Source organism: Poecilia reticulata, chromosome 5 (assembly GCF_904066995.2).
Source record: "Poecilia reticulata chromosome 5, P_reticulata-male-v2, whole genome shotgun sequence".
Classification (NCBI taxonomy): Eukaryota; Metazoa; Chordata; class Actinopteri; order Cyprinodontiformes; family Poeciliidae; genus Poecilia; species Poecilia reticulata.
Window position 1 is genome coordinate 824,114 of NC_088834.1, and position 26,620 is coordinate 850,733.

The 26,620-nt window shown below is 51.4% G+C and overlaps 2 protein-coding genes across 4 annotated transcripts in view; one reads left to right on the top strand and one right to left on the bottom strand.

Annotated features, from left to right (window-relative positions):
• Nucleotides 1–26,620, bottom strand: part of grm7 (glutamate metabotropic receptor 7) — a 94,772-nt gene that overhangs the window by 10,423 nt on the left and 57,729 nt on the right. For all 3 annotated transcript variants that reach the window (XM_008408244.3, XM_017304852.2, XM_017304850.2), the window contains 4 exons: nt 18,592–18,729; nt 14,600–14,800; nt 11,794–11,933; nt 5,441–6,376 (listed from right to left, as the gene is read on the bottom strand). In XM_008408244.3, coding sequence (XP_008406466.1) covers nt 5,441–6,376; nt 11,794–11,933; nt 14,600–14,800; nt 18,592–18,729 — 1,415 coding nt within the window. The remainder of the gene's footprint in view (nt 1–5,440; nt 6,377–11,793; nt 11,934–14,599; nt 14,801–18,591; nt 18,730–26,620) is intronic.
• Nucleotides 14,959–17,151, top strand: LOC145551782 (uncharacterized). The gene is made up of 2 exons (XM_081607533.1): nt 14,959–14,967; nt 15,054–17,151. The coding sequence occupies exons 1-2, from the start codon at nt 14,959–14,961 to the stop codon at nt 16,872–16,874; spliced, it is 1,830 nt and encodes a 609-aa protein (XP_081463659.1). The 3' UTR covers nt 16,875–17,151.

A 26,620-nucleotide genomic window follows, 5' to 3' on the forward strand; every position in this document is an offset into this window, starting at 1 on the left:
ACAGGTTCTGCTTCCTTTGGGAGGAAAACCAACATGTCCACCTGACAACAGAGGCAGCTGCTCCCGGATCGCTGCTCTGCCGGTTTCACCCAGAGATAAAGCACAGAAAACTCATTTCCAGCAATCATGAAACAACCAAACTGGTGGATAATCTGGAATTTCCCTGGTTGTTTACAGACAGTAATTATTCTGTATGCAAGCCTGTGATTCTGAAAACATTAATAAATAAATCTGAGAGATTCTCTCCTTCATAACTGAGGCTTTCAGCAAACAGAAATCATTTTAGTGATTCTGATCCGAAGGAGGATAAGTGGTGGGCGTGGCTTTTTATTGGGCGCATGTAAACTTCTGGTTTTAACTGTGCATATATCATGGATTCTAGATTTACAAAATCTGGAGTGAACACATCCCACTGCATTTAAAGACAGAATTTATCTAAATTATTTACATCAGTGTAAAAATGAGCAGACTTTGTAACATTTGTAGAAGAACTGAGTGTTTTATGAAAGAATGTGAGCAAAGCAGGAAAATAGCAGGAAGGATAATTACAGCAGCAGGAAGAGAACGTGAGGAAACGGTGTGAATATTAGAGATGCTCTTCAGCCTCAGTCCCTCTCAGGCGTCACTTTAAGCAGAATATTTAACTCTGAAGCGTTTTCTTATCTCCGGATGTTCCTTTCATTTCTGTAAACACTCCACATCATTACTGATGCTTTTCTTTCTCTATCTGACCCACTTTTCCACAAGCGAGAGGCTCACAGCTGCCGGCCAATCACAGAGCAGCGCAGCTCTGAACCTTAAACTGGTTTCATCCGAGATGTTCAGGTGGTTCTGCTTCACCCTCACAGACCTGCTAACGTGACACAGCGCTAACACGACGATGCTAACATGACAATGCTAACATGACAATGTTAGCGCCAACTACCATTAATCAGAAGTAGAAGAAAAGGAACCAATCACAGTCCCTAGAAGACACCAGTCGACCACACCTAGTAATGTCTATGATTGGAACCATAGACATAATATAGCGTAGACCCCGCATTGGCTGCTCCGGCGCAGGAAATACGGCGGCCATCTTGGAGAGGTCGTTCCTCCTACTTTGCTCAACCAAACAGCAGAAGATGCCTCAGCACTGAGGATATTGTTGTTCTGATCGATGGACTATTGATGTGAGGCTCCACAGACAACATTTCACAAGTAAGATGGACATATTATTGTGTATATATTGTGATTATAATATTACTTTACTGTATTTATGTCCACCAGCTAATGGATACCAGCTAATATTAGCTACAGTGTTTGGTGTAATACGGGTTCAGCCGCTATGAAGGATAACTGAGATTCTGTACATCTAAAATAATTAATTATTCTCTAACATTGACTTAGATTATCTGACACAAGAGCCTATATTAGAAATGAAACAATGTAACATATATTATAAAACTTATATTATGTGTTATAACATTCACCAGCAAAGTTTACACAGGTGGTAAAGACTATTATTTATATGTAATTCTCTCACTAGTAAGATACATCCCAAATCTCCCGTTTTTGTTTTGAAGGTTTCCTAAAGACACGATAAAGAGAGACGGATTCACTGCAGGATGAATCTCACATCGGAGTTTGGACTCAATCTCAGCTGCTGAATCTCTGAAGATAGAACTCAGCGAATGGAAAACACACACACACACACATGTGGAGAGATGTAACAGGAAGTGTGGAGATGTAACAGGAAGTATGGAGAGATGTAACAGGAAGTGTGGAGAGATGTAACAGGAAGTATGGAGAGATGTAACAGGAAGTGTGGAGAGATGTAACAGGAAGTATGGAGAGATGTAACAGGAAGTATGGAGAGATGTAACAGGAAGCGTGGAGAGATGTAACAGGAAGCGTGGAGGTGTAACAGGAAGTGTGGCGAGGCCGTCTGCAGCAGCAGGCTGATTCTGTTCTCTGAAGCTCTGCAGCAGCAGATCAGTGATCTGTTCATCTCCTCCTGCCTCTCAGGGCTCAGCATCCCTGCTAAGCTTCAGAAAGCCTCCCCGCTCCACCGCTGATCTCTGCAGTCGGAGGCAAAGCACTCAGGTTTATTTACGTCGCCCAAATCACACGTTACAAATCTGCCCCACGGGGCCGAAGACTGCGGAGCGGAACCGGCTCTGCTGACCTCAGAGCAGCTTAGCCTCTCGCCGCTCACGCCCGTCACCCTGGAGCTGCTTCATCCTGTTATCTCTGAGGTCTGCGGCGCGTCGCAGCCGGCCGCAGGTTACGGCCACCAGTCTGAAGAAGGCCGGCGGCGTCTCCTCCACTGGGACAATGAAGCCATGAGGCGAAGGCTGAATCGGGTTTTTAATCAGAGATGTGATTCTAGATTTCTGCTCCTGGATCCAATAAAACAGACCATTAGGTGGTCAGTGGTGCCGCTCCTTTAAAACCAGTCCTTAGTGGGAAAACGTGGAGCCGTTCCAGTGTCTGGATGAGGTGAATATAATTAAGGCTGCAGCTAAAAATTATTCCAGGAAACGATTATTCTGACCATTAACGGCCCATTCTGCAGTTTTCATTTAATTTCATTTTATACATTAAAGGATGTAAAACTACACACCATTCAATCCCTTTTTAAAGAAGAAAGTAAATATTTCAAAGCTTTCCTTCACTGAGGCTGGATGATCTGTAGCACAGGTTGAACCTGCAGCTACAGGAAACCTCTGCACTGTAAAAACACAACCAGCTACTTCTGCCCAGTTTCTACTACAAATATCTCAAATAACTTACAAGTAACTTTTCAACGAGATGTAAGAGTTTGATTCAGCCAATAATTTCTTAACCCTGACAAGAAAAGAACTGGCAGATTATTTTATATAAAATGCAGGAAAATGTACTTTATTATTAAATAATTACTGACTCAAAACAAGCTTATACATCTTGCAGAAAAAGTTAGTTGGAAGTTATTTAGCCTTATTTGAAGTTTCCTCCCGTCCAGCTTCAGATGGAAACATCCGGATGTTTCAAACTGGATGTTCTGCACAATTTGTGTCAGCAGAAAATGAAGAAAACATTTTTATTATTTAGGTTTTTTGCTTGTTTCAGCTGTTTGGACAGAAAAGTGAAAGCCTGAACAAATGGGCCGTTTTTCTCTTCTGTTTATGAGTCATTTAAGTTTTTTCTGAAATGGAAAATAAAAATCTAATCTTTTTAAAATATTCGCTGGTCCTTTATTGACACAGAAGAAGAGAAACGCGGTCACATCCTGAACCTGCAGCAACGCTGAGGCTTGTTTCTGTGTTTCTGTGCTGTTGAAGCTGCAGGTGTGTGAATGCAAGCAGCTGAGGAGGGTAAAGTCTGTGTGAAGCAGGGAGATAACAGGTAAACACTCTGCTTTCTGACTCGCTCTCCCAGATATCCCGCCGCCTCAGGCTGCTGCTCCCAGCCGCCGCCTTTCAGATCCTCAACAAAGCAGAGCAGAGTCAGCCCAGGCCTGCCTGCAAACACGAATCCTCACACAGACATGAAAACATCTGCAGGAACCTCCAAGGAACGGTCAACAGGGCCGAGGAGATTCCTGAGCTGCAGCTGAAAAGCTGCTTTATGTGAGGACGAGCACAGCAGGGGGTTCGGCTCAGCTCCGCGCCGCTGAGACGCTCAGAAAGCCAACAGGAGCAGAACCGCCGGGTCAGTCCGGACCCACTGCTCACTGCTGGCGCCGGCAGGAGAACAGGAAGCATCGAGGCGGCAGCGCCACGTCGCTTCGACACGCTGCAGCTCAGGAATCACACCCTCTACTTGACCCTTGACCTCCAGCAGCACTAAGGAGGCGGAGCCTGTGAGGCTCATACAACAAGATGGAGGTGATAAAATCAGCAGCAGCTAACATGAGTTAGAGGTTTGAAGGTTTAAGAGAACTATATTTTATTTCCTTCTTTAAAACAGTTCAGTTTATTACAAAGAGTCCAAATTATAATATACAGAAAAATATAATCAGGTCAAGCAGACGTTAAATAATTCATCATGTTCACTTTAAAGTTTCTAAAGCTAAACTTTAACTTCAAAGTTTAGCCTGAAGCTAAATATTACATTTACCAACTAAATATTATGGCTTAAACTGAGAATTTAATGATCAAGTTAATATTTACTCTGAAGCCAGATGTGGCCAGCAGGGGGCAGCAGCTCGTTAACCCCTTCAGGGAAAAGCAGCAGCAGGTTTTCTGTGAGGCGTGAAGACGAGTTTATTTCTCGGCTGTTAAAGCAGACCGTTAAATATTTCACTGACTGATGTCATAAAAACATTGGCACTGAAAAATTCAAGATGGCCGCCATCTTCACTAAAAACCAAAATCTTCATGATGATCAATGAAGATTTATTTTTGCACTAAAATTGCCAATATTAATCACAGATTAATACTGTTAGTGTCAAGTCGTACATAACTGGACACAGAAATCATATTTATTTCTATTAAGTAAATTTTTGCACTAAATTTGCCAATTAGATGAATGTGATTATTGTGACATCATCATAGCATTTTGAACCATGGAAATCATTCACATTTTCTTCATCTTGTGTTTCTCTGTTAAATGTTTTTCAAAATGGCCGCCATGGTTGTAATGGAGAATATATGTTTACACTAAAATGAGTGGTTACTGCCAGTGGTGGCTACGGCTAACCCAACAGAGCCACCAACTGCTCATTCACTAAACAAGAATCTCAGTTACGGCGATGCTAAAGAGGCTAACGCTACCCATTAAGATGCTAACCTTCCAGTCTTCATCTCCTTCCTGTCGGTGTGAGACACAAACAGTAAACTCCTCAGTTTGCTGCATATTATGACATTAAAGGGCAGAATTAAGTATTTTCCAGGCACACAGAACCATTTTAAACAGTCAGGTTACTAACTGTGTTACCTTCAGTCATTATAGAAATAAAAATACATCAAATATGACTTAAAAATATTTAACGCCTTGAAATTGGGCCTCTGTCTCTTTAAGAAGCTCCTGATCTTTCTGAAGCTCCGCCTCCAGGAAGTCATCCAACAAGGCTCCTCTGTTAACCCTTTAACGTTTCCACCAGCGTTGCTCTGAGCAGCAGCTGCTATAAGGAGCTCAGCAGCTGTTTGCTAATTGCTGCTGGCTAGTCTGAAGGAGCTGAGTGCAGAGTTGCAACACTCCAGGTCTGTTTTGTTGAGGGAATAACATAACAGGATGTAAAGCTAAAAAAAATTTAGTTTTACGTGTTAATGCCTCATGAATAGATGGACGTCGTCAAGATGAACCCAAAACATAAAGAGGGAAAGTTTTAAGGAGGTAATTGGCTCAAAAATGGTGGCCATCTTGAAAAACATCCTGAAAGTCAAGTGGCTAGTGGAAAACGCAGGACCTGAAGTGTTAGCATGCTAATGCTAACAGGTTTTCACAGTAAAAAGCTGCAGTATGACAAAGCGTTTCCTACCTTCTCTGCAGACTGAGCCGTGCCGAAGAAGATGGGGATGAAGGCCAGCCACACGATGCAGGTGGTGTACATGGTGAAGCCGATGGGCTTGGCCTCGTTAAAGTTCTCCGGGACGCCCCGGGTCTTGATGGCGTAAACAGTACACGTCACCATCAGCAAGATGCTGTACCCCAACGAGCAGATGATCTGCAGATCTGTGATGTCACATTTCAACACGCCCCGCGCCGTCTCGGGGTCGATGGTCCTCTGCTCGTCGAAGTCCACCACGGTGTTGGGCGGGTCCACCCCGAACCAGACCAGAACCCCCAGCAGCTGCACGGAGATGAGGCTGAAGGCGATGGCCAGCTGGGAGGTGGGGCTGATCAGCCGCGGCGCCGTCACAGACTTCTTGCCCTGCTCGAAGATGCGGTAGATGCGGTTGGTCTTGGTGAGCAGCGCGGCGTAGCTGATGCACATCCCCAGACCCAGGAAGACCCGCCGGAACGAGCACACGCCCACGTCCGGCTTGGCGATCATCAGGAAGGTGATGATGTAGCACAGGAATATTCCGGTCAGGAGGACGTAGCTCAGCTCCCGGCCCGACGCCCGGACGATCGGCGTGTCGTTGTAGCGCACGAAGGTCGCCATGACGAAGATGGTGGCGACGATGCCCAGCATGGCCAGGAACACGGGGATGACCGCCCAGGGCGAGTGCCACTCCAGCTTGGTGATGGGTATGGGCCGGCAGGAGGTCCGGTTGGCGCCGGGCCGCATGTTGTAGGCGCAGAGCTTGCAGCTGAACTCGTCGGCCTGGAACTGGTATCCGTCGCAGGGCTCGCAGTGCCAGCAGCACGGCATGCCCTTCACCACCTTCTTCCTCTGCCCGGCCCTGCAGGGCAGGCTGCACACCGAGGCGGGGACGTCCTGCTCGCCCCGGGGCCACCGCAGCTCCTCCATCTGCAGGCAGCAGGAGGTCAGAGGTCAGCACCGAGCGTCTGGAGGGAACCGATTTGGGTTATTACAACGTTATAAGAGGAAAAAACATGAGGCTTTATTTTCAATGCTGTTCATTTACAGACGTCACAGTTTCAAACTAGATATTTAATTAGCCTGATAAATACTTAGTGAGTAGCTCAGCACTAAATGTTTAGCTAATAAGCAGATTCACCTATTGTGGACTATCAAAATAAAAGCTGTATCTTTGCTGATGTGGATTCATCGTCTGTTTCAGCTGAAATGTTGGACAAGAAGAAAAGAAACGATAAAAATAAATGACATGAAGTGACGGAGGAGATTATAGTTTGAAAGATCCAACTTTTATTTTGGTAGTCCACTTCCAGAAATCAACAAGTGAAATTGCATAATGTAAAAAACATTCAGCTATGAGCTAGCTAAATAGTTAGCATGAAGTTAAATATCAAGCTTGCTAACTAAATATTTATAAGTAAATAAATAAAAAGCCCAAATTATTGACAATTTCTGTGTAAATTCATAAACGGCCCCAACATTTCAGAATCCTGACGCCCAGAAGTAACCAACACTGAGGACGAACATCAGGATCGCAGCGACTTCAGATGAACCAGGGAGGTCAGACAGAGGTCAGACACAGCTTCACCTCTGACCTCAGAGCTGCAGCCTGACTCAAACCCGCCCGCCCAGCAGAACCGCAGCCGGACTGACCTCGGGTCGGGTCTAAGCCTCAGCGGCTCCTCAATAATTCAGCCGTCTGTTTCTGCTGATCTGATCTGGCATCTCTCAGGTCCAACATGTCCCCTCGTCTCTGCAGGCTCAGGGTTCTGAACTCTGCCCGTCTCAGAGGGAGGAAGTGAGACGTGAAGCTGCTCTGGGTCAGACCAGAACCAGCAGAACCGCCTGCAGCTTTTCTGTCTCCAGCCTGAGTGAACCAGCCTGATGTAAATCCATGTAAACGAGCGATAATTTAGGGTGTGTGGCGTTTTTATGTCCGTCTGTCGTTAAATATGAAGGGTTCCTGTACGGAGCACCAATAAGGCCAAAAAGGTGTGACATTTTCTGCTTTCACTGAAAGTTTTTCTGTTTCACACTTTCATTCCTGGCTTCCTGGGAGAAAAATGCTGTGCAGTTTGACTGACCTGTGGCCACAATTCTCATACTTTGATAAAATAATCAAAGTATTGATTACAAAGTATTGATCTGGGATCAATGAAGTATCATTGAATTGAATTGAACAAAGGGAGACATGTAAATGAACCACACCACCAGTGAATGACAGGTTGCTGTCATCCAATCAGATTACTCCTTGGATGCAAACAGAACCAATCACAGCCAGCGAGTCAAAACCTCCAGGAAGTGGCAGAAAAACAACAAGAAGTGGAAAACTTGGATCTTGCAGCCCAATAATTCGAGTTACTTTGTGGATTTCAGGTAACGTTTCTTATGGAGCTCCTTTGTGATGATGTCATTTCCTGTCGACTCACCTCTGCACCACTGGCCGGATGCAGAAACGATCCTTCGTTTCAGGAAGTTTGCAGCAGGTGGGAGGTTCTCTGTGCCGCCCTGCAGGGGGCGCCACTCGCTGCGCTCCGGCTGGAGAGCTGCATGATGGGAGCGCCGATCAGCCGCCGTCTGGGATCAGATCCGGAGAGGCGGACGGGAAGCATCCAGAGATCCAGGTCAGATTCCCTTAACCGGGCATCAGAACCGGGCCGGCGCCTCCCGGATAAGGAAGGGCGGTTCTGATCCACGAGAACTTAAAGTTAACATTCCCGTTTTTATCCTCAGAACAGCTTAAAGAGAAAAACCGGAGAGAGCTTTCCTTCTGAACTGGTTCTGAGTCCTGCAGAACCAGAACCGCTCAGCTGGACCTCAGCCTGTTGGAAACCAGCATCATCTGCCGTAACCAGCAACAGCAAATAGTTTCTGATTTTTATTCTTTGTAGGTAAAAATGTTTTTGTTACTGTGTTAAAAGAAAAGCATTTAGTTTTCAGATTCTTTTGGGTCCGACTGAATAAATGTATCTGGATTTGGTTCACTTCCTGGTTCGCTTCCTGGTCCACTTCCTGGTTCACTTCCCGGTTCACTTCCTGGTTCGCTTCCTGGTTCGCTTCCTGGTTCACTTCCTGATTCGCTTCCCGGTTCACTTCCTGGTTCGCTTCCTGGTTCGCTTCCTGGTTCGCTTCCTGGTTTGCTTCCTGGTTCACTTCCTGGTTCGCTTCCTCATTCACTTCCTGGTTCACTTTCTGGTCCACTTCCTGGTTCACTTCCTGGTTCGCTTCCTCATTCGCTTCCTGGTTCACTTCCTGGTTCGCTTCCTGGTTCACTTTCTGGTCCACTTCCTGGTTCGCTTCCTGGTTCACTTCCTGGTACGCTTCCTGGTTCACTTCCTGGTTCACTTCCTGGTTCGCTTCCTCATTCGCTTCCTGGTTCGCTTCCTGGTTCACTTTCTGGTCCACTTCCTGGTTCACTTCCTGGTTCGCTTCCTGGTTCGCTTCCTGGTTCGCTTCCTGGTCCGCTTCCTGGTTCGCTTCCTGGTTCGCTTCCTGGTTCACTTTCTGGTCCGCTTCCTGGTTCGCTTCCTGGTTCACTTCCTGGTTCGCTTCCTGGTTCGCTTCCTGGTTCGCTTCCTGGTTCACTTCCTGGTCCACTTCCTGGTTCGCTTCCTGGTTCGCTTCCTGGTTCGCTTCCTGGTTCGCTTCCTGGTTCACTTCCTGGTCCACTTCCTGGTCCACTTCCTGGTTCGCTTCCTGGTTCACTTCCTGGTCCACTTCCTGGTTCGCTTCCTGGTTCACTTCCTGGTTCGCTTCCTGGTTCGCTTCCTGGTTCACTTTCTGGTCCGCTTCCTGGTTCGCTTCCTGGTTCACTTCCTGGTTCGCTTCCTGGTTCGCTTCCTGGTTCGCTTCCTGGTTCGCTTCCTGGTTCACTTTCTGGTCCACTTCCTGGTTCGCTTCCTGGTTCGCTTCCTGGTCCACTTCCTGGTTCGCTTCCTGGTTCACTTCCTGGTCCACTTCCTGGTTCACTTCCTGTGGAAACGCTGAACGTATTAAATAAGTCTGGCGGAATAAAGTCGCCCTGTGGTTCTGGAAGTCCAGGTTGCTCTGAGAGGAACCACCTGCTGCTGGTGCTCCTCCTTCCACTCAACTTTCCACCACCATGCTGGACGGAGCAGCCGGGTTTGTGTCCTGTCGGGTCAGCGGCCCGGAGCCCGGGAGAACAGAACCTTCTGTGAAAATCCTGTTCATTGATCCGATGAAACGTTTTAATCTGAATTATTAAACCAGAATGAACAGAAATGAAACCATGAATCTGATTTTATGAACCGGATCGTTTTCTCACTTCGGTTAAAGTTTTAGTTTCCGTCGGGTTTTCGGGTCGCTGGGCCGGTCCCGCTCAGAACCTGGAGCGTCAGTCTCTGTTGGTTCTGTTTAACGGAGCGGATCGTTTGTGGGTTAATGTTCGGATGTTCCAGCATGAATCAGAAACCAGCTGAGCCAGAAAATTAAACTGTGATGAAGGTTCCTGGTTCTGGACGGGTTCCAGGCCGACCGGGTCCAGACGATCCGAAAGGATTTTAACTCAGTCATTTTTTTATAAAAACATCTTCACCATGTTATTCACTAGTTTATAAAAATCAGTTTAAAACTAAATGTTTAGTTAACAGGCTGAATATTTAAACAGATGATGAATAATTAAAGATAATTAAATAAATAAGCTGAGCTGAGGCTAATTTTTAGTTAGAATTAAATAAACTAATTATTTATTATTCTGCTTAATCCCAAACTAAACATTTAGCTTGAAGCTAAATCAGCTGCAGCCTCTTCCTGAATGTTCAGCTCCGAGTGAAGATGGAGCTAAATATTAAAATAAACATGAACAAAATTAATAACTACAAGTTGAATATTTAACGGCGTTCAGGAGATAATTATTTACTCGTTAAATAAACCAGCCAGCTGGTTCTGGACCGGCAGAAGCCCGACAGAGACCCATCAGAACCAGACGCTGAGCCACAGAGACCCATCAGAACCAGAGGCTGAGCCACAGAGACCCATCAGAACCGGAGGCTGAGTCACAGAGACCCATCAGAACCAGAGGCTGAGTCACAGAGACCCATCAGAACCAGAGGCTGAGTCACAGAGACCCATCAGAACCAGAGGCTGAGTCACAGAGACCCATCAGAACCGGAGGCTGAGTCACAGAGACCCATCAGAACCGGAGGCTGAGCCACAGAGACCCATCAGAACCAGAGGCTGAGTCACAGAGACCCATCAGAACCAGAGGCTGAGCCACAGAGACCCATCAGAACCAGAGGCTGAGCCACAGAGACCCATCAGAACCAGAGGCTGAGCCACAGAGACCCATCAGAACCGGAGGCTGAGTCACAGAGACCCATCAGAACCGGAGGCTGAGTCACAGAGACCCATCAGAACCAGAGGCTGAGTCACAGAGACCCATCAGAACCGGAGGCTGAGTCACAGAGACCCATCAGAACCAGAGGCTGAGTCACAGAGACCCATCAGAACCAGAGGCTGAGTCACAGAGATTCTCCTCTGAACGTCAGGATGATGGATCGGCTCCCTGGACGTCCCCAGGCGTCTCCGTCTGCTAACGGCCGGTTCAAACTCAGGTTGGCCCGGTTACAGCGCCGCGCCGATCCATCAGGCTGCTCCGTAACGACTCCGCCGTCTGCAGCGGCGCCGCGGCCAGACACCCAGGAGTTATGAGGACGGCGGCCATCATGGGACGCATAACGGCAACGAGGCAGCAGCAGCTGGAGCGGCGGCGCCGTTCAGGAGAATCATTTAGAGACGGGAAAGAGCAGAGACCTGTCCACCGCCTGAGGGGGACAGAGGGACACGTCCACCGCCTGCTGGGGGGGACAGAGGGACCCGTCCACCGCCTGCTGGGGGGGACAGAGGGACCCGTCCACCGCCTGAGGGGGACAGAGGGACCCGTCCACCGCCTGCTGCTGGGGACGGGGTGGGAGACAGGTGAGACTAAACGGGTTGGACAGATCAGGTCCTGAAACCAGACACGCTGGATTCCAGTCCTGGTTGGGGACACAAAGAGACAAATGGAAGTGGGACAGACGGATGGACAGCTGTCCGCGTCCTGCTGGTGATCAGAACCGACGGAAATTATTTCCTTGTTCCAAAAAACAAAAGTTCTGCAGTTCAACCAGAAACTGAAAATCCTCCTGCAGACATGAAATCCTCCGATCCATTCCGGGTTCTGGTTCCGGTTCCCGTCCTCCGGGTTCTTCTGCGGTTCTGTTCTGTGACCCGGTCCATTTCCTAGCTGACGCCACAGCAAATCAACATGCAGTACCTTACTAACCACCAGAGGGCGATGTGGGAAACAACCAGAACCCGGTCAGAACCAGAACCAGCATCAGACTCACGTTGAGCTGCAGCGTCTCGGCCCACTGTCCCACCGCTCTGTATCCCGACCCGGTTCCGTTGCTCCGCTGGTACTGGAACAGGTCGTAGCGACCCGGAGCGTCGCCGTTTCTGTTGAACGTCACCGAAGTGCCGGCACTTCCTGTGGAGGGAGGACAGGGTCAAAGGTCACATTCACCCGATTGGCTGATTCAGCCAGGAAGAAAAGATGAAGCTGAAACAGAACCGGACAGAACCAGGTTCTGACCCGTTTGGTTACGTTTGATAAACACGTCAAAGTTTAATAAACCGTTTCCTGTTTATTCAGTCGATGTTTAACGCAGCATTAAGCTAAAGATGATTCAGCAGATTCAGCCTGGCGGGGAAAGATGGCCGCTGCTGATGCAGGGGAAAGATGGCCGCCGGCCTCATGCAGGGGAAAGATGGCCGCCGGCCTCATGTAGAGGAAAGATGGCCGCCGGCCTCATGCAGGGGAAAGATGGCCGCCGGCCTCATGCAGGGGAAAGATGGCCGCCGGCCTCATGTAGAGGAAAGATGGCCGCCGGCCTCATGCAGGGGTAAGATGGCCGCCGGCCTCATGCAGGGGAAAGATGGCCGCCGGCCTCATGTAGAGGAAAGATGGCCGCTGGCCTCATGCAGGGGAAAGATGGCCGCCGGCCTCATGTAGAGGAAAGATGGCCGCTGGCCTCATGTAGAGGAAAGATGGCCGCTGGCCTCATGCAGGGGAAAGATGGCTGCCGGCCTCATGCAGGGGTAAGATGGCCGCCGGCCTCATGCAGGGGAAACATGGCCGCCGGCCTCATGTAGAGGAAAGATGGCCGCTGGCCTCATGCAGGGGAAAGATGGCCGCCGGCCTCATGCAGGGGAAAGATGGCCGCCGGCCTCATGCAGGGGAAAGATGGCCGCTGGCCTCATGCAGGGGAAAGATGGCCGCCGGCCTCATGCAGGGGAAAGATGGCCGCCGGCCTCATGCAGGAGAAAGATGGCCACCGGCCTCATGTAGAGGAAAGATGGCCGCCGGCCTCATGCAGGGGAAAGATGGCCGCTGGCCTCATGCAGGGGAAAGATGGCCGCCGGCCTCATGCAGGGGAAAGATGGCCGCTGGCCTCATGCAGGGGAAAGATGGCCGCCGGCCTCATGCAGGGGAAAGATGGCCGCCGGCCTCATGTAGAGGAAAGATGGCCGCCGGCCTCATGCAGGGGAAAGATGGCCGCCGGCCTCATGCAGGAGAAAGATGGCTGCTGCTGATGGAGGATCTTTAACGTTTTTCAGTCGTCGTTTCTCAGGGATGAGAGTCTGAAAACGCGACGTGGAGCTCTAGGACACGGCGTCTCTCTGCTGTCGTTTAGTTCCTGCTTACGATCATCTGGAGCGTCTTTCTGCCGCCGCAGCGTCTTCCCTCAGATCCTTAACAAGACGAAACATCGAGCCTCAAGGTGCAGGCGGCGATTTAACCGCCGCAGATTAAACACCGAGCGGCGGCGGCCTCGTTATGGACGCCGTCTCCCAACAGAGCAGCGCCGTCTCGATGGAGGCTCTGCTGTCGTGACGCCACGTTTCATTTTGGAGCAACTCTGGAGGCTGGAAGGAAGCGACTCAGCCTCCGATTTACTGGCTGACAAAGTTCCTGTAGATTCTGCTCCAGTCCTGACTGGGAACCAGGAGGCTGCGGCCGCAACAGCCCAGTTCAACCCGCTTTGGCCCGACTCCGGTCCGTCTGCCGATAAAGTCCGGTTTGGCTGGTGAGTGAACGCTAATCGACCTCTGACCTCTGGTCCTCCAGACCTCGGTCTGGGTTCGGTTTGAATGTGAACGCCAAGAGACCGCTCCAAAAGCAGGAAGTGGACTACAGCGCAGGGCATTCTGGGTAAATCCAACCAAAGCTAACGTGCTAGCCTAGCGCTAGCAGCAGAAATGGCTCCTGGTCTTTAGCCTAAAGAGAAATCCTCCAAACGCAGCACAGGGCATTCTGGGTAAATCCAACCAAAGCTAACATGCTAGCCTAGCGCTAGCAGCAGAAATGGCTCCTGGTCTTTAGCCTAAAGAGAAATCCTCCAACCGCTAAAATCCTCCATCTTGTTTCCATCTGGTGAAGAAGGAAGTTGCTCTCAGTGTCTTCAGAGGTTTTTGTGTCGTTTCCTTCAGTGGTTCTTGGTGCAGCGCCCCCACAGGCCAGGAGGGGAACAGGTTGGTTTGACTCAGAGCAGCTGGAGGTGGAGCAGATGTTCTGGTTCCAGTAGAACCGGGTCGACTGGACCATCAGGAGGGGAACAGGTTGGTCTGACTCAGAGCCACAGCAGCTGGAGGTGGAGCAGATGTTCTGGGTCCAGTAGAACCGGGTCATTTGGACCATCAGGAGGGGAACAGGTTGGTCTGACTCAGACCAGCTGGAGGTGGAGCAGATGTTCTGGTTCCAGTAGAACCGGGTCATTTGGACCATCAGGAGGGGAACAGGTTGGTCTGACTCAGAGCAGCTGGAGGTGGAGCAGAAGTTCTGGTTCTAATATAATTGATTCTCCCATTCGGTCTCATTACGACCCTTTAAAATGAACTCATCAGCTTCCATCCTGCTGTCTGACTCAGAGTTTTAGTCTGGATCTGATCTCTGTGAGTCAGCATGTGATTTATCCCCCAGCTGGGAGAAACTGTGATGATGGAAGGCTTCAGCATGAGAGTCACGTTTTCCTCCAGCGTGTTTATGACGCGGAGCAGCCGGGGTGTTTGTCACTCTGACGCCCTGCAGCCTTGGACCGCAGCGCTGCGGCTTTATGGGCCGCAGAAGGCCGGCGCCGCTGCCGGCCCACTCACCGTTGAAGCTGACGCTGCGGATGTACTTGAGCAGCTTCTTCCCGCCGGCCAGCTCCATCTCCGGGCAGATCCCGGACTCGTCGGGACAAAGGTCGCGCTGCATGTTGTGCAGCGCGTGCGCCATGGCGTACACGGCGTCGATCACAAACTGCACCTTCCCCTCCTGCTCGTACTTGGAGTCGACGCCGATCCGCTCCTGACCTGAAACAGAGACCAGAGGAGGAACTGAGCGAGAGGGAAGATCAGCAGCTGGAGGAGCCAGAGAGGAACGGGAAACACTATGATGCTCTCACCACACCTGTAGGGGCCGCCAGACCTCTTCACAGGTATTACACCAGCTAAACATGTAGTTAAACTACATGTTGAGCGCAGAGCTAAAGATTTCAGCTAAATGCTAATTCAGTTACCAGGAACCAATTTAGCTGATTTATCTCTGAGCTAGCTAAACATGTAGCTAGCTAATGGCTACATATTTAGCTATGTAGACAAATATGCCGGTCTCAGGTGTCCAGCAGGTCTCAGGTGTCCAGCCGGTCTCAGGTGTCCAGCAGGTCTCAGGTGTCTAAGGTGTCCAGCAGGTCTCAGGTGTCCAGCAGGTCTCAGGTGCCCAGCCGGTCTCAGGTGTCCAGCCAGTGTCAGGTGTCCAGCCGGTCTCAGGTGTCCAGCCGGTCTCAGGTGTCCAGCAGGTCTCAGGTGTCCAGCAGGTCTCAGGTGTCTAAGGTGTCCAGCAGGTCTCAGGTGTCCAGCCGGTCTCAGGTGTCCAGCCGGTCTCAGGTGTCCAGCAGGTCTCAGGTGTCTAAGGTGTCCAGCAGGTCTCAGGTGTCCAGCAGGTCTCAGGTGTCCAGCAGGTCTCAGGTGTCTAAGGTGTCCAGCCGGTCTCAGGTGTCCAGCCGGTCTCAGGTGGTCTCAGGTGTCCAGCAGGTCTCAGGTGTCCAGCCAGTGTCAGGTGTCCAGCCGGTCTCAGGTGTCCAGCAGGTCTCAGGTGTCCAGCAGGTCTCAGGTGCCCAGCCGGTCTCAGGTGTCCAGCCAGTGTCAGGTGTCCAGCCGGTCTCAGGTGTCCAGCCGGTCTCAGGTGTCCAGCAGGTCTCAGGTGTCTAAGGTGTCCAGCAGGTCTCAGGTGTCCAGCAGGTCTCAGGTGTCTAAGGTGTCCAGCAGGTCTCAGGTGTCCAGCAGGTCTCAGGTGTCCAGCAGGTCTCAGGTGTCCAGCCGGTCTCAGGTGTCTCAGGTGTCCAGCAGGTCTCAGGTGTCCAGCCGGTCTCAGGTGTCTCAGGTGTCCAGCAGGTCTCAGGTGTCTCAGGTGTCCAGCAGGTCTCAGGTGTCTCAGGTGTCCAGCAGGTCTCAGGTGTCTAAGGTGTCCAGCAGGTCTCAGGTGTCCAGCAGGTCTCAGGTGTCCAGCAGGTCTCAGGTGTCTCAGGTGTCCAGCAGGTCTCAGGTGTCCAGCAGGTCTCAGGTGTCCAGCAGGTCTCAGGTGTCTAAGGTGTCCAGCAGGTCTCAGGTGTCCAGCAGGTCTCAGGTGTCCAGCAGGTCTCAGGTGTCTGAGGTGTCCAGCAGGTCTCAGGTGTCCAGCAGGTCTCAGGTGTCCAGCCAGTGTCAGGTGTCCAGCAGGTCTCAGGTGTCCAGCCAGTGTCAGGTGTCCAGCAGGTCTCAGGTGTCCAGCCAGTGTCAGGTGTCCAGCAGGTCTCAGGTGTCCAGCAGGTCTCAGGTGTCCAGCCAGTGTCAGGTGTCCAGCCGGTCTCAGGTGTCCAGCCGGTCTCAGGTGTCCAGAAGGTCTCAGGTGTCTCAGGTGTCCAGCAGGTCTCAGGTGTCCAGCAGGTCTCAGGTGTCCAGCAGGTCTCAGGTGTCCAGCCGGTCTCAGGTGTCCAGAAGGTCTCAGGTGTCTCAGGTGTCCAGCCGGTCTCAGGTGTCCAGCAGGTCTCAGGTGTCCAGCAGGTCTCAGGTGTCCAGCAGGTCTCAGGTGTCCAGCAGGTCTCAGGTGTCCAGCAGGTCTCAGGTGTCCAGCAGGTCTCAGGTGTCCAGCCGGTCTCAGGTGTCCAGCAGGTCTCAGGTGTCCAGCAGGTCTCAGGTGTCCAGCAGGTCTCAGGTGTCTCAGGTGTCCAGCAGGTCTCAGGTGTCTCAGGTGTCCAGCAGGTCTCAGGTGTCCAGCAGGTCTCAGGTGTCTCAGGTGTCCAGCAGGTCTCAGGTGTCCAGCAGGTTAGCCCTCCTTGCTGCTCGGCTCAGAGCCGGTCCGAAACCCTCTGGACTCTCCAGGCTCCATGTTTTGCGGCGCGGCGGCTGAATCTTATCTCCCCAACAGGAATCCTCAGCTCTCAATGACGCCACTTATCTGTCCTTCGTCCACGCGTCCCTCAGACGCGGCGGGATAATGTTATCAGGACGGCAGAGCGACTGTAAACAGCTGCGGTCCGTCGCCATGGCAACAGGCTGCAGCAGCAGGAACCACCAGCTGCTGTCGGGACAGGAGGACGGCATGTGTCCACTCTGTCCGTCCAGCTCCGATGAGGACTAGTCTCTTTCGTGCAGAACTTCATCCTTGGCGCCGCGGTGGCGGTTCAGCACAACCCACACATGGAGGCCTTAGGCCTCGTCGCAGGTTCGATTCCCGGCCTGGTGACCTTTGCCCCGTCTCTCATCTTTCCTGTCAAACAAAGGCGACTAGAGCCAATAAACTAATTCATCCTGGACTGCCGGTGTGATCGAGTCCTTCAGGCCAGTTTCTAAATATACAGTTTCATTATTACTGTTACATAATAATAACTTAACCTTGATTAAGAATAAAGTCTCCATACAGACCCAGACCAGAACCAGAACCATCAGTTAAAAACTGCTTATCGGTTCAGAAGTTCATCTCTCAGCCTTTAAACGCTGCGTTTCTGTCACGTAGAGCAGGTCTGAGCAGTCAGTATCTTCCCTCAGGACAAAACTCCAATCAGATCAGAAGAAATTTTAACTTTTCTGTGATTTAAAGGTTTCAGAAGAATCTGGAGAACGAATGAGGATCATAACAGGAACCAGAAAACGTTTCCTTCCAGAGTTTAAACTGAAACTAAATCAAATGATGAAACAATTAACACTGAAAATAAAAGTAAAAAAGTGACTAAATGAAATTAAACAACTTACAATAAAATGGAAAAGACAAAAAAACAGCAAAGGATCTGAAATAAAATGAAACTGGATGGATAAAAAAACACTTTGTTAAAATCTAATGGTTGGAGAATCTAAAGATTAAAACTATAAATATCTTTGTTGTGCAGCTCGTATGTCTATTCAGTAACGTTTATCATTTTTTAAATATTTTTTGTAAACATAAACAAATGGATACTGAAGTGTACTACGGCCATTGCAGATAAAATAAAACCCAAAAAACTCAGAAAAGTCAAAAATCTGCTAAAATAAAAATTCTGAAATTTTCACATTAATCTCAGAAACTTTATAGAAAAAACTTGGAAATTTCTTAGTTTTAAAGTTGAAACTTTGCTAGAAAATCCAACAAATCTTCAGATTAAAACCAGAAAAGTCTAAATATTAAAAGTGAAAAACAGTCAGAAAGTTGAACATTTTTCCGAATCGTCCATGTTTGTCCTGTTGGTGGACCTTTAATCGTTCTGCTTTTCCAACTAGCGGCTGCAAATCACAAACCCTAAAATGAAAAGTGACAGTCGAGTCCGGCAGCACGTCGCATAAGGCTGACATGAACATGAAGGAGTCTCTATGAACGTCCATGACTAAATAATTTAAAGTCCTTTAAAAGTGCCAACTCTGCATTATTTTTTAAATAATGACACTTTAATGCGAATTGGCACTTTTAAAGGACATTTAATTATTACTTTTTAATAATTTACCTTCAGCCCTGGACGTTCAGAGAGACTCCTTCATTTTCATGTCATGTCAGTCTCATGCACACCGTCCAAGTGCCGCCTCCAGTAAAAGGTTTCTGGTATAAACCTGACACACAGAGGAGAGAAAAGCAGAAACGTCGCCGGCTTCACACCCACCTGTGCACTTCCTGCTGCTGTCGTCCTTCTTGGAGGAGCTCATCAGCTTGCAGTTGAAGTTCTCCTCCCAGTACTCGGCGAACCAGACGTTCCTCCGGTTGTTCTCCAGGGTCCGCGACATGAAGTAGGCGTCGAAGCCTGGAAGACAGCAGCAGCGGCGGCTTTTATTCACAGCGTCCTCCGGAGCGCTGCAAGTGTTTATCTGCTCGTCTTCAAGAGGCTCGGCTCAAGTGGAGTCAGAGGGGGGAGCTTCCTCCTCCTGCTGCAGGTTGGAGTGAGCAGCTGCTGCCTGAACGCAGCGCCGGGAGGAGCAGCACAGAGGACAGGACGTCTGCTAAGCGTCCTGATTATTAACAGATCAGCAGCAAAACTAAAGATCATTCAGAGTCGACAGAGCGAAGCTGCTGCAGACACGAGGCGCTTCCTAATTCCTCTTTAGTCAGTTTTTATTTCTACGATCAGAACCCAGAGCAGTCTGAGGTCCCAGAGGGGACAGGAAGTCCTGGAGGACAAACGTCTCTGAGCTCAAACTCCGGATAAACATGAGCGGCACATCATCCAGCTAGCTAAACTAAACATTTAGTTCAATATTTAGTTAGGCAGATATTTAAATTACAGCTACAGGAAGCTATTTAGCTAGCTAATATTTAGCTAATGTTGGCTAAATATCAGCTAGCATTAGCTAGCTGATATCTAGTTACTTAGCTAAACACTGAGCTGGTTATGTAGCTAGCTAAATATTGAAAATGGAGCTAGATATTTAGTATCCAATCTGATATTTACTGTAGCTCCTATTTAAATATTTAGTTCATTTATGCAAATTCATTTGTCGGTAAGTGGAAGTGGACTATCAAAATAAGAGCTGGGTTTTAGAGCTTCAGTATAAACTCCGTTAAAAACGGCTCACTGTTTACAGCTGAAATGAAAAGAGGAAGAGAATCGAAGAAGAAGAAGAAGAGCTACAGGTTCAGGAAAAAATAGCTTTTATTTTGGTAGTCCACTTCCGGGATCAGCAACTGAATTTGAGGCTAAATATTTAGCTTCAGACTCAGTATTTATCCTGCTAATTGGGTATTTAATTTGGAAATGTGACATTAAATGAATAACTTGGTGAAATATGACTGAAAGATAAACCCCATGAATAAACCACACTTCTCTCTCTTAAGACAGTTTGTGTAACTTTGCGCACGGCGCCACATAGAGGTCTGGATCTGGATCCCTGAGCTTTTCCTGCAACGTGATGGTTTGACCTCCCAGCTCCGGTTCCTCTTCATCACCTGGAAACCAACATTTCAGATAAAATGCGTTTCCTCCAGACAGTTGTCCCGTTTTCCTTCAGCTGGCTGGGATGAACAGAGATTCCTTTAAACCCAGTAGAACCTGGAGCTTCGGGGAAGTTCATGTTCGGAGGGTCGGCGCTGTGGTTTCCTGACTCCCTTCATGTGTTTGTTGACAGTCAGAGTTATGGGAGGCTGTAATCTGACGGAGCTCTTCATCTTCTCCGTCAGCATCCCCGTCACCGACTGCCTCAGACGTCCTTGACGCTCCCAAACGATCCCAGCGATGCATAAATATGAATAATTTCTGACAGGATAAAATGGGGATCTTAACCTCGCGTTTCTCTGCGTGGAGCTGAAAGTCACTGCGGAGGTGAAGAGGAAGAGGAGCCAGTCAGGAGGTGATGAAGAGATGACCGGAGGAAAACTGAAAGGCTCCACTGCTCTGCATGGATCCACCGATGATCCAGATCCATCTGATCCGGTCTGGATCTGGTGATGGACGACCAGCAAGCATGAAACATGGAATTAATACGATTTCTGCTCCGTTTTCTCCATAACTGAAGGAAAACCGTCCAAGAATCAAAAGTTATGGGGGTTAAATTTCCAGCAGCATTTTGTTCTGCTGCTGAGAATCACGAGTCCCAGCACAGCTCGGCTGCAATTCCTGCCTGGAAGCGCCGTTACGATGCTGCAGCAGCGCTCTGATGCTGCAGCAGCGCTCTGATGCTGCAGCAGCGCTCTGATGCTGCATCAGGGCTCTGATGCTGCAGCAGTGTGGTTACGATGCTGCAGCAGTGCTCTGATGCTGCAGCAGCGCTCTGATGCTGCATCAGGGCTCTGATGCTGCAGCAGCATGGTTACGATGCTGCAGCAGGGCTCTGACGCTGCATCAGGGCTCTGATGCTGCATCAGGGCTCTGATGCTGCAGCAGCAGAGCGAACATTAGGAGAACGTAACTGGGTCTGGATGAAACCTGTGGATCCGCTGCAGCGTTCGGTCCAAACTGCTACGAGCCTCCGGCGGCTTCATGGAGCAGAAAACGTTGGAACCGAGTTTGTCTTCATGCACAGAAGCTCATGTCCTCCTGTCACCACCAGAACCAGACCCAGACCCAGAACCAGAACCAGACCCAGACCCAGACCCAGTACCAGAACCAGACCCAGAACCAGACCCAGAACCAGAACCAGAGGCAGAACCAGAACCAGAACCAGAACCAGAACCAGAACCAGATCCAGATCCAGATCCAGACCCAGACCCAGACCCAGAGGCAGAACCAGACCCAGAACCGGTCCCGTCTCTGCAGAATCAGCTGCAAACCTCCAGGAAGTGATGGACAGCTGACTTCCTGCCCTGCAGATGTTTGTCTCCATGTTTTCTGGGTGAGCGGCTGCAGTGACAGAAACGGAGGCGGCGGCGCGCTCTGCTGCCAGAGGGGAGGTCAGAGGTCACGCAGCAGGACGGGTCGCTGCGGCGGGAAGCTTCCAGACTCTGGGTGGTTCGGATCAAACAGCCGGCTGAGAAAACGGAGGATGAAGGTTTATAAAGATTCGGCTTCTCAGGATCTAAAAACAAGATTTTACTGCAAAAACACCAAATATTACAAAGTATTTAATCTGGTTTGGTTAAAATATCTCAGTTCACCTGAATATTTTAACCGGTTCCTCCGAGTCCAAACTGACTTACAGGAAGCATTTTATCAGATGATTCAACTTTTTTGTAAACTCCAACCACAAAAACATATTTTGGCTAAAATGTCTCGTTTAGAAACGTAAACGTTTGCTGTGAACGGATCCGGAGGACGGTTCGGTTCCTGCTCCGGGTCCGGACGGTTCGGTTCCTGCTCCGGATCCGGACGGTTCGGTTCCTGCTCCGGATCCGGACGGTTCGGTTCCTGCTCCGGACGGTTCGGTTCCTGCTCCGGATCCGGACGGTTCGGTTCCTGCTCCGGACGGTTCGGTTCCTGCTCCGGATCCGGACGGTTCGGTTCCTGCTCCGGATCCGGACGGTTCGGTTCCTGCTCCGGATCCGGACGGTTCGGTTCCTGCTCCGGGTCCGGACGGTTCGGTTCCTGCTCCGGATCCGGACGGTTCGGTTCCTGCTCCGGATCCGGACGGTTCGGTTCCTGCTCCGGATCCGGACGGTTCGGTTCCTGCTCCGGATCCGGACGGTTCGGTTCCTGCTCCGGATCCGGACGGTTCGGTTCCTGCTCCGGGTCCGGACGGTTCGGTTCCTGCTCCGGATCCGGACGGTTCGGTTCCTGCTCCGGACGGTTCGGTTCCTGCTCCGGGTCCGGACGGTTCGGTTCCTGCTCCGGATCCGGACGGTTCGGTCCCTGCTCCGGATCCGGACGGTTCGGTCCCTGCTCCGGATCCGGACGGTTCGGTTCCTGCTCCGGACGGTTCGGTTCCTGCTCCGGGTCCGGACCGTTCGGTTCCTGCTCCGGATCCGGACGGTTCGGTTCCTGCTCCGGATCCGGACGGTCCGGTTCCTGCTGCAGATCCGGACGGTTCGGTTTCTGCTCCGGGTCCAGAAGTCGTTCGCCAGCAGCAGGAACGTCTTCTGAGGCGCCGCGGTGATGAAGAGGAGAATCTGCTTCATCATCAGCGCTGCTGCTGCATCAGCTCCATGAATCCGTTTCCGTAAAGGAAGTCCAGCTGAGGGTTACTTCCTGCCGGTCTGCAGCCACTTCCTGTCGGGTCGTTACGCAGCGAGGAGGAGACTCTGCACATCCGTCCGTCTTCCTGTAACGAGGCGTCAACCAGAGTCCAGTTCCAGCTCCGACCTGCCGTTCGGACAAACCGCAGCAGAAACGGCGGCAGCAGCTTCAGAGCATCCAGGTTTTCTCCTAGTCTTTCCTCCTAGTCTTTCCTCCGAGTCCAGAGGTTCCCTCCGAGTCCAGAGGTTCCTCCGAGTCCGGAGGTTCCTCCGAGTCCGGAGGTTCCTCCGAGTCCAGAGGTTCCTCCGAGTCCAGAGGTTCCTCCGAGTCCGGAGGTTCCTCCGAGTCTGGAGGTTTCCTCCGAGTCCGGAGGTTCCTCCGAGTCCAGAGGTTCCTCCGAGTCCAGAGGTTCCTCCGAGTCCAGAGGTTCCTCCGAGTCCAGAGGTTCCTCCGAGTCCAGAGGTTTCTCCGAGTCCAGAGGTTTTCTCCGAGTCCAGAGGTTTTCTCAGAGTCCAGAGGTTCCTCCGAGTCCAGAGGTTCCTCCGAGTCCAGAGGTTCCTCCGAGTCCAGAGGTTCCTCCGAGTCCGGAGGTTCCTCCGAGTCCGGAGGTTCCTCAGGACCCAGTCAGAGATCCGTCTTTATTTCTGCATACAGCTGAACACGAAGCAGAACTTTGCTGTTGAATCTGCAAAGACTCTCCGACCGGCAGCAGAAGCAGCTCAGAGAAGCAGAAGCAGCTCAGAGAAACAAACATCTGAGCAGTTTGTCGAGCGTTTGAGGGAAAGTGACGCTTCGTTCGGAGCTGCAGGGAAAGTGATTCATCTCTGTGGGAAAACGCTGCTGCTGTGCATGAAGAGCCGCTTCACCAGGGAACATTTCACGCTCTCACCTCGTTTGGTTTCTGGAGACACTTCAGGAAGAGCTGAGAGGAAAATCCTTCCAGAAAACAAACGGAAGCTTCCTCACATCCTGCAGGAAGCAGAGCAGGACTAGGGGGCGCTGTTTGCAGAGTTAAAGGAATCATTTGGGTTATTTAACCGAACAGAAAATAAAATGGAGTTAAGCTTTTAAAGTCACATTTTTACCTACATTTTAAATGTCAGTTTCAAAATAAATATTTAATTTTGTTAAATATTTTAGCTAAATTAAACTAATGTTTGGTTCAAACCAAAAATTTCACTTGCTAACTTAATATTTAACTAAAAAGTTGCTATTTTGGATTAAAACGGACCGGAGTCGGGTTGAAACGGACCGGAGTCGGGTAATGGCGGACCGGAGTCGGGTTGAAGCGGACCGGAGTCGGGTCGAAGCGGACCGGAGTCGGGTTGAAACGGACCGGAGTCGAGTTAAAGTTAACTGGAGTCGGGTCGAAGCGGACCGGAGTCGGGTCGAAGCGGACCGGAGTCGGGTCGAAGCGGACCGGAGTCGAGTTAAAGTTAACTGGAGTCGGGTCGAAGCGGACCGGAGTCGGGTCAAAGCGGACCGGAGTCGGGTTAAAGCGGACCGGAGTCGGGTTAAAGCGGAACGGAGTCGGGTTAAAGCGGACCGGAGTCGGGTCGAAGCGGACCGGAGTCGGGTCGAGGCGGACCGGAGTCGGGTCGAGGCGGACCGGAGTCGGGTTAAAGCGGACCGGAGTCGGGTTAAAGCGGACCGGAGTCGGGTCGAAGCGGACCGGAGTCCGGTTATGGCGGACCGGAGTCGGGTTGAAGCGGACCGGAGTCGGGTCAAAGCGGACCGGAGTCGGGTTGAAGCGGACCGGAGTCGGGTCAAAGCGGACCGGAGTCGGGTTGAAACGGACCGGAGTCGGGTTATGGCGGACCGGAGTCGGGTTGAAGCGGACCGGAGTCGGGTTAAAGCGGACCGGAGTCGGGTCGAGGCGGACCGGAGTCGGGTCGAAGCGGACCGGAGTCGGGTTAAAGCGGACCGGAGTCGGGTCGAGGCGGACCGGAGTCGGGTTAAAGTGGACCGGAGTCGGGTCAAAGCGGACCGGAGTCGGGTTAAAGCGGACCGGAGTCGGGTCGAAGCGGACCGGAGTCGGGTTAAAGCGGACCGGAGTCGGGTTAAAGCGGACCGGAGCCGGGTTAAAGCGGACCGGAGTCGGGTTAAAGCGGACCGGAGTCGGGTTAAAGCGGACCGGAGTCGGGTCGAGGCGGACCGGAGTCGGGTTATGGCGGACCGGAGTCGGGTTATGGCGGACCGGAGTCGGGTTAAAGCGGACCGGAGTCGGGTCGAGGCAGACCGGAGTCGGGTTGAAGCGGACCGGAGTCGGGTTATGGCGGACCGGAGTCGGGTTAAAGCGGACCGGAGCCGGGTTAAAGCGGACCGGAGTCGGGTTGAAACGGACCGGAGTCGGGTTAAAGTGTACCGGAGTCGGGTCAAAGCGGACCGGAGTCGGGTTGAAACGGACCGGAGTCGGGTTGAAACGGACCGGAGTCGGGTTAAAGCGGACCGGAGTCAGGTCAAAGTGGACCGGAGTCGGGTTAAAGCGGACCGGAGTCGGGTTAAAGCGGACCGGAGTCGGGTTAAAGCGGACCGGAGTCGGGTCGAGGCGGACCGGAGTCGGGTTAAAGTGGACCAGAGTCGGGTTAAAGCGGACCGGAGTCGGGTCGAGGCGGACCGGAGTCGTGTCGAGGCGGACCGGAGTCGGGTCGAGGCGGACCGGAGTCGGGTTGAAGCGGACCGGAGTCGGGTTATGGCGGACCGGAGTCGGGTTAAAGCGGACCGGAGCCGGGTTAAAGCGGACCGGAGTCGGGTTAAAGCGGACCGGAGTCGGGTTAAAGCGGACCGGAGTCGGGTCGAGGCGGACCGTAGTCGGGTTATGGCGGACCGGAGTCGGGTCGAGGCGGACCGTAGTCGGGTTATGGCGGACCGGAGTCGGGTTATGGCGGACCGGAGTCGGGTTATGGCGGACCGGAGTCGGGTTATGGCGGACCGGAGCCGGGTTAAAGCGGACCGGAGTCAGGTCAAAGTGGACCGGAGTCGGGTTAAAGCGGACCGGAGTCGGGTTAAAGCGGACCGGAGTCGGGTCGAGGCGGACCGGAGTCGGGTTAAAGCGGACCGGAGTCGGGTTAAAGTGGACCAGAGTCGGGTTAAAGCGGACCGGAGTCGGGCTGAAGCGGACCGGAGTCGGATTATGGCGGACCGTAGTCGGGCTGAAGTGGACCGGAGTCGGGTCGAAGCGGACCGGAGTCGGGTTGAAGTGGACCAGAGTCGGGTTAAAGCGGACCGGAGTCGGGTCGAGGCGGACCGGAGTCGGGTTAAAGCGGACCAGAGTCGGGTTAAAGTGGACCAGAGTCGGGTCAAAGCGGACCGGAGTCGGGTTAAAGCGGACCGGAGTCGGGTCGAGGCGGACCGGAGTCGGGTTAAAGCGGACCAGAGTCGGGTTAAAGTGGACCGGAGTCGGGTTAAAGCGGACCGGAGTCGGGTCGAGGCGGACCGGAGTCGGGTTAAAGCGGACCGGAGTCGGGTTAAAGCGGACCGGAGTCGGGTCGAGGCGGACCGGAGTCGGGTTAAAGCGGACCGGAGTCGGGTGGTGGGAACGATGAATCCTTAGTAAATCCCAGCAGTTGTTCCACCGTCTGTCTCTGCCCTGGTTTGCTTCAGGTCGAAGCAGCAGCTCAACAGTCCGATGACCTCCCGGTGACCTTTCCAGGCCCAGGCGGCTCAGCCAGGGTTCGTCAGGAGGACAAGCTGCCAGTTGACCTGCAGTTCTCACCTTGGTGGGTTTCACAGCCTCTTCTCTCTGCCGGGTGTGAGGACGCTGCTGAGCCTTCAGCCGTTATTTCTTCTTTTTAGGTAACTGAGCGTCACGGCAATTACAGCCCCACTAACACAAATACTGCTCCTGAAAAACATTCCCCTGGGCAACGCGTTTTAGGGCACCAGTCATAAAAAACATGATTTGTGTCACTAAACTGCACAGTGTTTTCAGACTTATCAGCATTTTTTAGTTTTCATGGAACTAAATAGTTAAACAGTTTTGGGGATTTTAAACATCACAACATGGAAGTTATCATGACAGCGATAAACCAAAATTATCACAATAAATTCATCAAGCTAACCGATAAACGATGCAATATGTCTTCCTCTGGCC